At 46.3% G+C, this 15,699-nt stretch overlaps 1 protein-coding gene across 37 annotated transcripts in view; it reads left to right on the forward strand.

Moving 5' to 3' along the window:
• The window catches only part of SORBS1 (sorbin and SH3 domain containing 1), a 201,964-nt gene that overhangs the window by 148,884 nt on the left and 37,381 nt on the right, over window positions 1-15,699 (forward strand). For 32 of the 37 annotated variants that reach the window (XM_081005395.1, XM_081005394.1, XM_081005373.1 and 29 more), the window contains 4 exons: window positions 5,567-5,632; window positions 6,124-6,219; window positions 9,222-9,271; window positions 13,474-13,649. In XM_081005395.1, coding sequence (XP_080861521.1) covers window positions 5,567-5,632; window positions 6,124-6,219; window positions 9,222-9,271; window positions 13,474-13,649 — 388 coding nt within the window. The remainder of the gene's footprint in view (window positions 1-5,566; window positions 5,633-6,123; window positions 6,220-9,221; window positions 9,272-13,473; window positions 13,650-15,699) is intronic. The other 5 variants (XM_081005393.1, XM_081005365.1, XM_081005388.1 and 2 more) reach the window with 2 other exon arrangements.

Raw genomic sequence — 15,699 nt, forward strand, 5'->3', positions numbered from 1 at the left:
TATTAAGATTTTCACACCTTCCAAACAGTCATGAAATGCAGAATTAATTTTTAAAAAACCCTATCATAACAACTAAATTTGGGGCACATGTTTTGCATATTAACATGATAAATTAGGAAGGCGGCTCCCTCCCATTAGTGTCAGTTAAGCCCTAAACTCACACCAGAAGCTTAGGACTGAGGGTTCTTTGGCATCAAGTCTGCCCAGAAAATCCCCCTTGAGTTTTTCCTCTCACACATTGTATAAATGGGTCCCATTGATCAGAAAAATTGTCCCTGGGTTAACTTCTCTGCCAGAGCAAGAGCCCATACCTTTGACCATGAAGGGTGTTAAGCATTGCAAACTATTCCCACCTGAGCCTATTCCTCCAGTTTTGTAAGAAGTGGAACAGATCTAGGTTTCCTTTTGCACGTTATGGGGATTCAAGAAAGCCAGGTGATCAAAACCACCACCCCCTCCAGCAAATCACTGTATTTTTCGCTCTACAGGATGCACCCGACCATAGGACGCACCTCGTTTTAGAGGGGGAGAACAAGGGAAAAAAAATTCTCCCCCTCTCTGCTTAGCGCCCTTTCAGCAAAGCGGCAGGAGAAACGGAGCCTCTTCCATTTCTCCTGTCGCTTCGCTGAAGGGGCGCTGCGCAGAGAGGGGGAGAATTTTTTTTCTTGTTCTCCCCCTCTAAAACAAGGTGTATTCTGTGTGTTCAAGGTGCGTTCACCCGAAGCCTCCGGAGGCTTCGGGTTCCTTTCGACCTGTTCTTTGGGGCTGGCGGGGGGAAGCGCTGCTTTCCCCCACTGCCAGCCCCAAAGACCAGGTCGGGGAGCAGCGCAAAGGCTGTGCGCAGCCTTCCCGCTGCCCCCCAGGCTTGTGGGGCTGGCGGTGGGGGGAAGCGCTGCTTTCCCCCACCGCCAGCCTCAAAGATCCCTGAAGCCTTCGGAGCGCTGCGCTCCGCAGGCTTCAGGTTCCTTTTGCTGAAGCCGGGAGAGCAAGACTCTCCCGGCTTCAGCGAAAGGAACCTGAAGTCTCCGGAACGCAGCAGGAACTCGCGCTGTGCTCTGGAGGCTTCAGGCGGCTACCTTGGAAGACTGGAGAGTGAGAGGGGTCGGTGCTCTCCCTCTGCTCTTTGGAGGCTTTGCGTTGCTATCGCTGAAGCCAAGGAGCCTGCATTCGCTCCATAGGACGCGCACACATTTCCCCTTAATTGTTGAAAGGGAAAAAGTGGTCCTATAGAGTGAAAAATACGGTATAAATTGGGGTGAAACAGAGCAGAAATTGCCAACGTTCTCTTATTAATTCCATGTATGGAATGGAAAACAACCCACACAATACAATTGGTATACATTGTTGTTGTTTCTGTCAATTTACAAATGATAGAGAATTGATTCTGTTTCCCCCTCGATTGCATTGTTTCCTCTGTATTTAAATTGAATAGAGTGGAACAATGCGATGACAACATAATTTATGTAATCAATTAAGCTGCGTAATTTCGCCACAGCGGACAGCGATTACAAATAGCATTGTTTTTGGTGGTTGATGAACTGGAGCAAAGAGAAGCGGCAATGAATACAGGGTGGAATGGAAATCTTACATCCCTGGTTGTAAGAGCCATGAAATTTGTGGCCTTTAGGACTGTGGAAATGCACTCTGCAGCGTTCCAAGTGCATTCCCAGCTAGCGATCAGATTCCATCGAAACATTCATTTGGTTTTCTTCTTTTTTCACTTTTACAAAAGTGCAAAATGCTATCAGCAAAGTGAAGTTCTGCCAATTCCCCTTTGCTTACCCCCGCAGTGCTAAGGAAAGCTCCGCTGTTGAAATTCTTACTTTAAGATCCCTATTAAAGGCATGGGAATCCTCTTAAGTAGGAAATCTGGATACCCAGCTAGGGATTAGAAGGGCAGATTATTCCATTAGAGACAGCCATTTTAATAGGCCTACATTGAATTTATAACAGGGTCCTTTTTTTCATCATAAAATCTGCCAATATGGGCAGGAAGGAGGTGAAGTTTTAGCTGAAAGAGCAGAGAAAGAAGTGTCTTGCTGTGAAATTGTAAAAAAACAAAACAAAACCCCAACCCTTTGTGAAACATTTGCCAAGATGAGTTTGAAGTTGTTTCCTTGTTCCTCACTCAGCACAGACAGGCATGAACAGCGTAGATATATATACAAACTGTGCTTCTTCACATTTCCCCAGCAATAACTCCAGCCATAGTGATGGCTTGTTTTTTTAATGTGTGATGTCCTCAGGTTAAATACTTCAGTACTCTCCAGTACTGAATACTATGCTCCCCCAAATAAGCTGGAACTGAAAGCCATTAGGAAACGTGATTTCTGACTGAAAGCTTTATTTTGGCACGTGTTTCATTTGAGCATATTGAAGAACCAGTTTGGATAGGGCAGGCATTGCCAGACTTGGCCCTCCAAATGTTTTGAGACTACAGTTCCCATCATCCCTGACCACTGGTCCTGTTAGCTAGGGATGATGGGAGTTGCAGTCCCAAAACATATGGAGGGCCAAGTTTGGCCATGCCTGGGATAGGGAGAGAAACCTCTATCGGAACACCCTGAGGACCCCTTTTAAAGGTGACTCACGCCATTTTTCATTGGTCTCCAACTGTGAGCTTGGGGACAACATAGCTTTTTTCAAGCCCACAGTCAAATCTGGACAACCGTGGCATATGGTACATTGGTGTGTGTTTTAGTCCCCTATTGGACTGAAGCTAAGTCCAATGGGACAATGGCCCCTGGTTGGACAGCCAATCTCATCTCTCCTCTCCTTGCTATATCTCAAGACCATAGGCCTTCCAAGAGGACCTGAGGACTCTTACTGGGAAGGTTTATGGCAGGCTTCCTCAACCTCAGCCCTCCAGATGTTTTGAGACTACAATTCCCATCATCCCTGACCTCTGGTCCTGCTAGCTAGGGATCATGGGAGTTGTAGGCCAAAAACATCTGGAGGGCCGAGGTTGAGGAAGCCTGGTTTATGGCCTTCTTGTGCCTATGATCATAGGCCATCACCTTAGGACTATTATTCCCTTCATCGTTTGAGGGACTGCCCTGTTCTGATTTGATCTCCCTTTCTGCACCACGCATTTCCTTCAACTACAATCTCTACAGATATACTCTGTGTTCTCAACATTAGTGCCTGAGCCACTGGTGGTTCAAATAGCCTATGAAGTGCTAATCATGGTGTCCAGGATGGGCTCTTACTGCCCATGTTTTATCAGTTTCTCCTGCTGCCTCAATTTCCGCTTCCACTAGCTCCAACTGGAATGGCTTTGGTGCAGACAACTCTGGCCTCGCCACCTGGGCCTATGATGGATTCCCACGGCCCTTCTTTCATCCCTGCCCTCCCAGGTGTGTTGGTCCCAGTGGTACCTACTTCCCCCAATGTTTTGGCTTCAACTGGCCTGTTGACCAACATTTCTGTGGTTATCTCCACAACTCTGGTCTTGGTTTTGCTGGAAGCTCCTATTTCCTCTATGAAAGGTTAGCACATGGGCTCAAGGCAGAACAGCTCAAACTTGTTGCTGTGAATCATGGTTTTTACTTGATTTACCGTATTTTTTGCTCTATAAGACTCACTTTTTCCCTCCTAAAAAGTAAGGGGAAATGTGTGTGCGTCTTGTGGAGCGAATGCAGGCTGCGCAGCTATCCCAGAAGCCAGAACAGCAAGAGGGATTGCTGCTTTCGCTGCGCAGCGATCCCTCTTGTTGTTCTGGCTTCTGGGATTCAGAATATTTTTTTTCTTGTTTTCCTCCTCCAAAATCTAGGTGCGTCTTATGGTCTGGTGCGTCTCATAGAGCGAAAAATACGGTAGATGGGTACTGCTGTTCTGGTCACGCCACCCATGCTTCTGGTATATTAGAAACCACCATATAAAGTTGGAAATCTCCTTGGGAGGGATGGAATGGCATGATGTACCATTCCTCATCAGCATTTAATACAGAAAAAGTGCCATATTTTTCGCTCCATAAGACGCACCTAGTTTTAGAGGAGGAGAAGAAAGAAAATGTTCTCTCCCTCTCTGCCCAGCGCCTCTCCAGCAAAGTGGGAGGAGAAATGGAAGGGGCTCCGTTTCTCCTGCTGCTTCGTTGAAGGGGCACTGCGCAGAGAGGGAAAGCTGTGCAGCAGCTCTCCAGCGAAGCGAAGCTAGGAGAGCAAGAGGGATCGATCCCTCTTGCTCTCCTGGCTTCAGCGAAAGCTGCACAGCCTGTATTCGCTCCATAAGATGCACACACATTTCTCCTTACTTTTTAGGGGGGGGAATGCGTCTTATAGAGTGAAAAATACGGTATATGGCTGCCCTCATGTAGCAATAGAGCAACCATTTTTTAATTTCAAAAATGGCTGCCCCATTGCTGTATGGGAGCAGCCATATTGTTTTGGGTTTTTTTCTGTACTAAGTGCCAGGGAGAAACAGCACATCATGGTGTACACCCGCGAGATTTCCACCTGAGTGGCAGAGCTGCCGGTTTTCACAGCTTCGAGCTGCGGGTGGGTGCGGGGAGTTTTAAAAGTAAAATGAAAAATGGTAAAAGGCAGACATCAGATCATCCTTTCAGATTCATCGTCGGGGTTCAGATTCTGGAGTGGGCCACATTCTGAAATGCAGAAACAAGTGGGTGGCTTCAGAAAAAAGGCAATTGACTCTATAGTGTAGACCTCCTAAATTTCTCCCCCAAGCCTAGTTTCTTCAGTGTACGTTGGGTTTGTTTTGCCTTTGTCTGCCACTCGGCGACCTCTTGTTGCTGGATGGCTGATAAACTGAACGAAAGGTTATAGAAGTGAATCTCCATTCCTAGTTTCATAAGACAAGGCAGCCTTGCTTCTCACCAGCATATTTTTCATTCTTCTACACCAGCAGCAGAAGCTAACGGTTTTGATTCCCATCAGTACAAGTTTCTGTTCCTTGGGCTCTGTGTAGCACCTCCCAAACCCAGATCTGTTGGGACCTGGGAACTGGTTTCCAAACCTGGGTCCTTAATTCACTTCTTTGACTCAATTCTTAATTCCTCCTTCTGTTCCTTGCGAAAGATCAACAAGTAGCTCAGACGGTGACATGAATAACTCTGCATTTTCATTGCCCCACACTGCCACCTCTGGGATTTCAGCCATTTGTTAACATGGTATGTATTTGAAGTCTGGGAAAGGGGCTGGGGATCGATATTTAAAAGAAAAAAGAAAAGGCAACCCCACAATTTGCTCTGTTTGAAAATCTTGGTTATACCCCTTCTTTTTTCAGGGGGGAAAGAATGTGCAATTTATTTATTTTTTATTCTGGTTTGGTTTCTTTAGCAAACTGTATTGGAAGTGCTTTCAAGCAAATTTCTAAAGCGAGCCCTGCAACACAATGCATGCATCCTCTGTCCCCCCTCCCATAATCTCCTGTGTTTGTGGTTTAACAGGTTGAGCCCCTGTTTCTTTCCTTCCCCTCTTCAATTTTATTTCCAGTGTTGATGCAATTTCCCCCCAATGTACTCCCTCTGTTCTAATCCAGTTTCCATGTTCTTTGTGAAGTCTTTCCTTACCTTCATTTCCTCATTTCCTCCTCTGCTTTCCATCAGCCTCCAAAAAAGATTTGGGATTATACTCCGGGAGATTGCTCTATCCTTACTAGAGAGGATAGAAAGGTAATTCAAACATACGTTGTACTATAGTATGGTTTCTGTGTGTTTGTGTGGCTTCAGCTTTCAGTCTCTAGCAATGTTTGGATTTTACGTGAGTGCAAGTGGTAGTTTGGATTTAATTGATTTTGGATTCCTTATGCCTTGTTGCAGGCTGAAAAGAAGCCTTAAAGCGTTCCTTTTAACCCTCGTTGGATCACAGCAGCCTCCTTGCTCTTGTGATCTGTAGCGATAATTGTACTAACAAGTGTTTTGTGCAGTACGAATGAATTTTTTACAGTGGTTTAAAAAGAAATATTTACAAGAAACACTACTAGATCATGGCAAATTCAGAAGGGAATCTAAGCCAGTTGTGCATTTGAGTATGGAAAAATATTCGACTTTCGTCTTGTCTATCTTTGTCACTTTAAAACAAAAGGCTCTGTTTTTTCAGAATTAGCTTTTGTTTTGCCTCCCCTTATGTGTTGTTTCTTCCTTCTTCTTCCTTCTTTAACCAGACTGACCCAGAAAAAGACATCTACCTCTATCAGACTGAGTTAGAGGCAGATATAGAAAAAATGGAGAAAATGTATAAAGATAAGAAGCAGATGAAGGTATTTCTTCTTCATTCCACGCTGCTTGCTAATCCCTGTTCTTAAACCCTCTGCTCTAATCGGGTTGCGGCTGGATAATTAGCAAACAATCTTGCTGCAAATGGTATTACACAGAGGCTGTATTCAGATGTAACACTAAACCATGGTTTACAGTTACAGGAAGGAGTTTGGGCAAGCTTTGAGCTTGTGTACGCTCCCCTCCTCTTCTGGTGCAGCCGTGAGGTGATCGAAATCTTTCTGTTTCCATTTCTAGTCAGCCACACACAGTTTAGCATTACGTCCAAACCTTAGACTGTGATCAATAAAATATGGTGTACAGTAAACCTGCAACTTACCATATTTTTTGCTCTATAAGACACACTTTTCCCCCTTCAAAAGTTAAGGGGAAATGTGTGTGCGTCTTATGGAGCGAATGCAGGCTCCTTGGCTTCAGCGATAGCAACGCGAAGCCTCCGAAGCGCAGAGGGAGAGCTCACCCCGCGCACCAGAGGCTTTGCGTTGCTTTCGCTGAAGCCGCCTGAAGCCCCAGGAGTGCAGCGCGAACTCCCGCTGTGCTCTGGGGGGCTTCAGGCAGCTATCCGCAAGCCTTCAGAGCGCAGCAGGAGTTCCTGCTGCGCTCCGAAGGCTTGCGGATAGCCGCCTGAAGCCTGGAGAGTGAGAGGGGTCGGTGCACACCGATCCCTCTTGCTCTCCAGGCTTCACTTCGCTGGAGAAGCACTGCACAGTTTTCCCTCTCTGCACAGCGCCTCTTGAGCGAAGCGGGAGGAGAAATGGAAGGGGCTCCGTTTTTCCTACTGCTTCGCTGAAGGGGTGCTGCACAGAGAGGGGGAGAATTTTTCCCCCCTGTTCTCCCCCTCTAAAACAAGGTGCGTCCTATAGAGCGAAAAATACGGTACGTTCCGGCGATCTCGCCCAAAGCCAAAATTGCGTACAGTCAAAACCCACTTGGTTCAACAATGTGTGGGCCTGCCAAGGTTATTTTTACCCCTTTTAATTTTTATGTTTGTAATTTTTGTGGGCTGTGTTGGGGTGGGGGGAGGTATCTCAAAAACGGTCAGAGCACTTTACAGACCCTATTTTCCTTGGACATTTCTGAATTTACCTAAGCTGTCTGGTTTCTGATTTGATCCCGGAATGTCCCACTTTGCCTTAAGACATCCCTGTTTCTCATCGGAGAAATGTTAGGGAGGGTATGGAGTAATGTGACCCCCTGAGCCAAGGAGATAAGTGACTATACAACCTTTAGAAGACATCTGAAGACAGCCTTGTCTAGGGAAGGTTCAAAAAAGAGGGGGGCTTAATATTTTATTACGTTTTTATATCTGTTGGAAGCCACCCAGAGTGTCTGGGGTGGGGTAACAACAACAACAACAGGCAGCCCTGTTTAGAGAAGCTTTTAATGTCTGATGGGTTACTGTCTTTTAATATTTTGTTGGAAGCCGCCCAGGGTGGCTGGGGAAGCCCAGCCAGATGGGCGGGGTATAAATAATAAATTATTATTATTATTATGGAATAGTACGTCCTTATTTCCATCAGAGTAATATGGGAGGGTATGGCTTTATCTCCCATGTAACTTAATTTTCAAATGCGTTTGCTTATCCTTCTTATCCTTAATTAAAACAACACCCCGAAGCAAACTCATTGCAGTGTACAGAAACCGAAGTTTCAGTGGCCCATTTTCTTTGCTTATGTTTCCCACCTCTTTTTGTACAAAACGGGTCGGAGGGAGGTATAATAATTCTAAATACAGCCTGTCTGCCTTACAGCCAAGCCAGTTGTTGTTTAGTTGTTTAGTCGTGTCCGATTCTTCGTGACCCCATGGACCAGAGCACGCCAGGCACTCCTGTCTTCCACTGCCTCCCACAGTTTGGTCAAACTCATGCTGGTAGCTTCGAGAACACTGTCCAACCATCTCGTCCTCTGCTGTCCCCTTCTCCTTGTGCCCTCCATCTTTCCCAACATCAGGGTCTTTTCCAGGGAGTCTTCTCTTCTCATGAGATGGCCAAAGTATTGGAGCCTCTGCTTCACGATCTGTCCTTCCTGTGAGCACTCAGGGCTGATTTCCTTAAGAATGGAGAGGTTTGATCTTCTTGCAGTCCATGGGACTCTCAAGAGTCTCCTCCAGCACCATAATTCAAAAGCATCAATTCTTCGGCGATCAGCCTTCTTTATGGTCCAGCTCTCACTTCCATACATCACTACTGGGAAAACCATCGCTTTAACTATACGGACCTTTGTTGGCAAGAGCCAAGCCAGACACGAGGCTAAATGTGCCTTTGCATTTAAAGTGCATATATATAGCTTTGTTTCTAAGAAAAGCAAATAATTTCGGGGGGGGGGGGGATGTCCCAAGCAGGATCAGGGCTAGGGTGGTTAAGGAAGGGGGAAACTGGCCCTTGTCCTCACCATAATCCCCAGAAAAATCCCATCCAGTGTTGCAGTGGGAAGAAAGCATTGAACATCATGTCTGGTTTGGCACATAGCGGTTGCAAACTGTGATGTCCACTATCCACTCCCAACCTTTTTATTGTTCGCTCTGTTGAAAAGAAAACCGGCTTCAAGCTGTTTCTTTAAACAAACAAAAAATAAAGAAGCTTTTTATGATCTGGTGCATATCCATTTTACCTTCTACGCTAGAGAAATATAATCTTCCTTTGGAAAGTGATTGGCTTGGGCAGAAGGAAGTCGCGTAGGCCGTAATTATAAATATGTGCCTCCCACTGAGCAGTTTATTTCCCTTAATTTGCTTAGGCTTTCTTTAACATAAGGCATTGACAGCCAAATAATCACGGTGCAAAGGCGTGGCCCGAGTTAAAATCTTTTACTTCCGTGAAGGAACCTCCAATCAAATGCACGCCAATCGGAATCAGTGTATAAAGTCCAGGATTTGAATTTAGGGTGGAAAATTGCTCAGTGGAGTCCCTCCCCCTCTCTCTGTCTCTCCTTTTGGTTTGCACGAAAGCTTCTGCATATCACTGACTTATTTGTCTGGATTCTTGCAGAGTACGACAGGCTCCTCTCCTCCAGAAACTTCCTCGGATCATTTGCCTCAGTAAGTTTTGAATGCTGCACTCTGATGTTGATGTTCTGAAGCATTTATCGCGTTGGGAGCTGTAGCTGCAGGTCCTTTAAGAGCTGTGCCCATGTACAACATCGCAGGAATCATTTTATGTGTGTCTAAGTGCGGGTGGTGCTGTGGGTTAAACCACAGAGTCTAGGACTTGCTGATCAGAGGGTCGGTGGTTCAAATCCCCGCGACGGTGTGAGCTCACGTTGCTCGGTCCCTGCTCCTGCCAACCTAGCAGTTTGAAAGCACATCAAAGTGCAAGTAGATAAATAGGTACCGCTCTGGCGGGAAGGTAAACGGTGTTTCCGTGCGCTGCTCTGGTTCGCCAGAAGCGGCTTAGTCATGCTGGCCACATGACCCGGAAGCTGTACGCCGGCTCCCTCAGCCAATAAAGCGAGATGAGCGCCGCAACCCCAGAGTCGGCCACGACTGGACCTAATCGTCAGGGGTCCCTTTACCTTTACCTTTAAGCTGGATTCAAAGGGTATATGGGTGACATTTCTAGTTCTAAGTGTGCCCTGAAATTAGCACAGGCAAAAGGTTATTGGAGGGACCTAAGAAGGTTCTCTCTTAAAATTTTCCTCTGGAGAAATTCAGTCAGAATGTGCTTAGCTCCTTCAGGCTTTCTTTCTGCCATTCTGAATCAAACTAATCGGAGTTGAAATGAATACGCCATATGCGGTGCTGTCACAGGTAACGTAGCGCAAGGGTTGATAATATTTTTGACCTAGTGCGACAGATCTTTCATATTTCCTCACCATGTGCAGAAACTTGAGCAGGTGGGCGGGGCAACCCACCCGTCAGTCATCAGAAAACGTCAGGTGACGGATGGGTGCATAGCCCCGCCCACCTGTCAAAGATGGCTCACAGGGTGTGTGAGGAGTGTGCTTTGCCAGCATGTGCCTCTCTAGGAATACACTGGCAAAACAGTACTTGTAGAATCATAGAACCCTGAGGATCATCTAGTCCAGCAGTGGTGAAATTCACCGCATGTTGCACCTTGAAATAAAATTTTATGAAGATGCAGTTCTGCTGGTACTTGACACCACTAAAACTATATAAAATGTATAAGAACACATGAAGTAAATGTTGGAGATGTGGAGAGGGGGAAGGCTCAATGTTACATATGTGGTGGACCTGTAAGAAAATTAAGGAATTTTTGGATGTGATTTATAATGAGTTCAGAAGAATGATTAAGGTATCTCATATATATATATATATATATATATATATATATATATATATATAAATATATATATAATATATGACATACCTTAATTATTTCATATATACCGTATTTTTCGCACCATTAGACGCACATTTTTCTTCCTAAAAAGTAAGGGGAAATGTCTATGCGTCTTATGGAGCGAATGCGTGGTCCCTGGAGCCGAATTGCCCAGGGGCGAAAAGCAGATTGTGCTTTTTTTTTTCTTTTTTGAAAGAGAGAAGTGGGTGTTGAAACAAAGCCGCTAATGGGCAAGCGATCAGGGAAGGAGATAAGGGACGCTAGAGATAAAGGAGGCTGGCTGGGAGGGGGGAGGCAAAGACAGCAAAGGGGCGAAACAGGAAGACTAAAGCAAAAGAGAGAAATTAGAAGAAAAAGAGGAGAAAAAACTGCTCCAGCTAAGGAAAAGACACTACACTAAGGCAAACAAGAGGGAAGAGAGTGTTGAAAGGAAAGGTCGGTGGGATCGGAAGAGAGATAAGGGACGCTAGCCGAGGCTGCCTGGGAGGGGGGAGGTAAAAGCCCATGGATCCTCTGGATTTTTACATTGGGTCACCCCAAATTCACCATCAGATCACATAGCATGTCCATGGCTACAGCCTGCACCAAAAAAATCACGCATCCACTGTTTCCTGGGGCTGCAATGGCGCAAAAATGTGGTTACAAAGCACGGATCCACATGGTTCCTCAGGATTTTTGCACTGGGTCACCCCAAATTCACCATCAGATCCTCCTCCAAAAACTAGGTGCATCTTATAGTCAGGTGCGCCTTATGGAGCAAAAAATACGGTATATACCCAAAGGCTTTCCTCCTGGGGATACCAGACCCAGGCATACCTTAAATAGCGAGAGAAATATTATTGTATGCCACAGTAGCCGCAAGAATATTGATCGCTATGAATTGGATAGTAGAAGAAACCCCAGCAAAGCTGGAGTGGCAAAGTAAACTGCTGGAATAGACAGAAAAACTGAGAGGTCATACTGATGAAACATTTATTAGGAAATGGGACATGTACAAAAAATATCTAAAGGATTATTGTAATAGCATGACATCAGTGGCAGGAGTGGAATGACGCCTGTGGTATGATAGATAACTATAAGGGAATATAATACTGATGGAAATTAACAAAAGAAAATGATAAATATTGTGCTAGATAGACTAAGTGGTAGATGCACGATGGGGTGGTGGGAAGTCTTTAGAAATCCAAGAAGAACACAATGTGATGTGATGTAACAAATATTATCATTTACTTTTCTTTCTTCTGGTTAACCTCTTTGTTGGTTATTTCATTTTAATCTCAATAAAGCATAAAAAATGGAGGGGGTGGGAAACAAAACGTCTAGTCCGGCAGCTATCCTGTATGGGAATCGAACCTGCAACACCACACTCTAACCAACTGAGCCGCGTTGAACTGTTTGCTCCCTAGCTGATGAGCAGAGGATTGTGCCCTCTTTGCAGGAATCTGCTTTGACCAGCTCATTGCCCACAGGGAAGGTTCTGGTGAGATGTACCTAGCAGGATGGAGCCCTGTCCACCAGCTGACCTCACTTGATGGACAGTGGGTGTGGTTGGGGGGGTAGAATAATAATAATAATAATTTATTATTTGTACCCGGCCCATCTGGCTGGGTTTCCCCAGCCACTCTGGCCGGCTTCCACAAAGACCAAAAATACACTAAGATGTCACACATTAAAAACTTCCCTGAACAGGGCTGCCTTAAGATGTCTTCTGAATGTCAGGTAGTTGTTTATCTCTTTGACATCTGATGGGAGGGCGTTCCACAGGGCGGGCGCCACTACCGAGAAGGCCCTCTGCCTGGTTCCCTGTAGCTTTGCTTCTCGCAATGAGGGAACCGCCAGAAGGCCCTCGGCGCTGGACCTCAGTGTCCGGGCTGAACGATGGGGGTGGAGACGCTCCTTCAAGTATACTGGGCCGAGGCCGTTTAGGGCTTTAAAGGTCAACGCCAACACTTTGAATTGTGCTTGGAAACGTACTGGGAGCCAATGTAGGTCTTTCAAGACCGGTGTTATGTGATCTCGGCGGCCGCCCCCAGTCACCAGTCTAGCTGCCGCATTCTGGATTAGTTGTAGTTTCCGGGTCACCTTCAAAGGTAGCCCCACGTAGAGCGCATTGCAGTAGTCCAAGCAGGAGATAACCAGAATGACCTCATAGGCCAGTTTGCCCCGCTGGCAGTCTTCCCCACCCCTGTTGGAGTGAAATGCCCTGGGCCTTGGTGGCTTTCCAACCAGAGGGTGCCATTGGTTTTCTTCATGATAAGCTTGGGTCGTTTCTTTGATGGAAACTAGAGAAGCACTCCTGCCTATGCATTTCAGCACCGCATAGAGAAGGAACAGCTGTTCTGTCTCTCCATTTCTCTTCCCAGCCTACCAGAGCCGTCTTTCCCATAGGGCTTAGTGGTGCGTCGCGCCAGGGCGCCGGCCTCTCAGAGGCGCCCCAGCAAGTGGGGGAGCTGAGCGGCTTTGCTGGCGGCCTCCCCTTTCCCTGCACGCCTGCCAGCTGTGCCCCATCAACCATACAGCAGGCGGGTGTGGAGCTTGCCTCCCAAGCCTCCGCAGGAGGAGAGCGATCGATCCCCACAAAGGATTGGGGAAAGGTTGACAACTCTGGGAAATGGGGGGGGGGGCGGCCCACCAGAGGGATCTTTGCACCACAGCACTGGATATGCTTAAGATGGCCTTGCATCCTACCTTCCTTTTGATGCTTACATTCCTGTCACGTAAAATACAGGGAGCCGACGTGTGTTTTGCATACAAAAATCTCTGCAACTCCTGGAAAGGCATGTGATCCAGAAATGCAAGGTGTTTTTGCTCTTAGCAATTTCGCAGCGGTGTGTTGAGCTGCCGGAACACATGCCAGCATGGCCCGTCTACAATTTTGCAACTTTTTTTTTTTTTTTAATTGCTAAGGAAATTAAGTCTCTCTCCTCCTGCATACTTTTAGCTCGCCGTATTCCCCCAGCTACCATTCTGCAAAGAGAGCGTTTGAAGCAGCTCTTGGAGATGTCACCGGGCCGGAAAACGAAAGGCAAATATACAAAAGTGTTTTAGAAGGTGGCGATATCCCACTGCAAGGGCTAAGCGGTCTCAAACGTCCCTCCAGCTCGGCTTCCACTAAAGGTATGTCGCTAGAGCAACAATTTCCATGCATCTTCATGTACTGGCTGTTGTCGGTAGAACTTTAAAAACAGATTGTGTCAATATATCTGTGCTAGGAAATGGTGTGCTTGTGTCAGGATTTGAGATGTGAGGAATAGTTTCTGGGGTGGTAATATCTGACTGCACAATTTCATACTTCAGTCGGGGTGTGTGTGTCATTTTCAATGCTTCCCCACTTTAAAAAAAAAACCCTTTAAAATTTTAGCCTGTTCCCTGCATGTTAGATTTCTACTTGCAGGGAGTTTTATAAAAAGGAGCAAGTAAATCAGCCACATGCCATCTAGGTTGGTAAAACCCATTTTGCCATCACACAATTCTCTTCTCTTACTCTGCCGCACATGTAGACCAGGCCACAGTCAACCTACATTGGGATCAGATTGGCTTCAGATCCGGGAGTTTTATAAACCCAAGTACCCAAGAAAAGATTTGTTAATCTGCTGGTATCCGCTCTTCTTTCTGGGGTTTAGAACCATATTTTGATCCCAGGTTTCATGGGAGCAAATTTTCCTACACCCAATTGGGTGGAAGATTAAAGGGGGTGGGTTACTGATTCATCTCTACAAAGAGTTTGCTTATCACTCATCTACCCTTTTTAAGTTGCCATGTTTGTCCCTGCTCACTTCCAAGCACAGTCCAGTTACGATCCCTCTGAATCTTGCTCATGGTTTGACCTTCCCTGGCCACGGTATTCTCTTCCCCTCACTCCCTTCTGTCTTCAGAGCATCCTCACGGACCCACATCACTTGGGCCAGTTTCCCCCAACCATGGTAGAGCCTTCTCTTCCGCCCATCCTCTTGCTGGTTTAGCTTCCTAAACTGGACATTTGCCGTATTTTTCGCCCCATAGGACGCACCGCCCTATAGGACGCACCTAGTTTTTTTGGGGGGAGAATAAAGAATAAAAAATTGATTCCCCCCCCCCCCAGGCATGGGGCTGGCACGGGGGAAGCCCGAGCTTCCCCCAACCCCAGCCCCCAGAACAGCCTGCTATCCGCAAGCCTAGGGAGCGCGCCCGAGGCTTCGGAATGCAGGCAGTTCTGCGCAACCCTCCGGAGCCCGGCGTGGCTTCCCGCCGGGCTCCCGAGGGTTGCACAGAGCTGCGGGAGGCCCAGGAGCGCAGGCAGCTCTGCGCAACCTTCCGGAGCCCGGTGCGCACCGACCCCTCTCGCTCTCCAGGCTTCAGTGAAAGCCTGTATTCGCCCCATAGGACGCACACACATTTCCCCTTCATTTTTGGAGGGGAAAAAGTGGATCCTATAGGGCGAAAAATACGGTATTTGGGATTGCCTTGCTTGTCGACCTTACTTATTCTTCCACTGCAGTGCCCTGTGTGGCTTTTCTAGGCCAGGATAACCTAATAGAGGACTATCAACTCTTGCGAAAGAGCTTCTAGTGTAATAAAAGAGCGAAACACATTATGAGCTGCAAACACTGTGACTAATGCAATAGTTGTGGTGAATTAATGCAAGTCAAAGTTGTACATTAAGCCCTGCTGATTTCAAAGAACTTGAATCGTCCCTTGACAATCTGTGAAATGCAAACTTAGGAATTACTGGAGTTGAAAGCAATTAATTCTATGTTGACAGCTCGCTTCTGGGTTGTTTTTCTTTTACATTTTTGCAGTTACTTTTCCGAACGCTATCTCTGCAACCTTGCCACACATTTGTTGTAAAAAACACACACAAAAACCTGAAATTCCCAGGAACTCACAAGTTACTCAGTGGAGTTACAGACTTTTGCCTGTAGAGGTACAGAGAACAGTCACATTGGCCCCACATTTTTAAGAAATACAAAATAATTAATGAGATGTCTTTTGTGGAACCAACCTTTCTTACTGTAATAGTCTGATGTTTTTCAGTTATATTTTCCTCAGGCAGAAAAGGGGCAAATTCTCAGAGCTTCAGAGGGCAACATTGCAGTCACTTTTAGGAATTTCATCTTGCAGACAGTCATCTAATAGCAAAGCCTTTTTAACTGTAAACGTATAATAGTGTCTATACTAGGAGTTCCTG

This window comes from Podarcis pityusensis (assembly GCF_964106645.2).
Source record: "Podarcis pityusensis genome assembly, chromosome: 5".
In the NCBI taxonomy this organism is placed as follows: Eukaryota; Metazoa; Chordata; class Lepidosauria; order Squamata; family Lacertidae; genus Podarcis; species Podarcis pityusensis.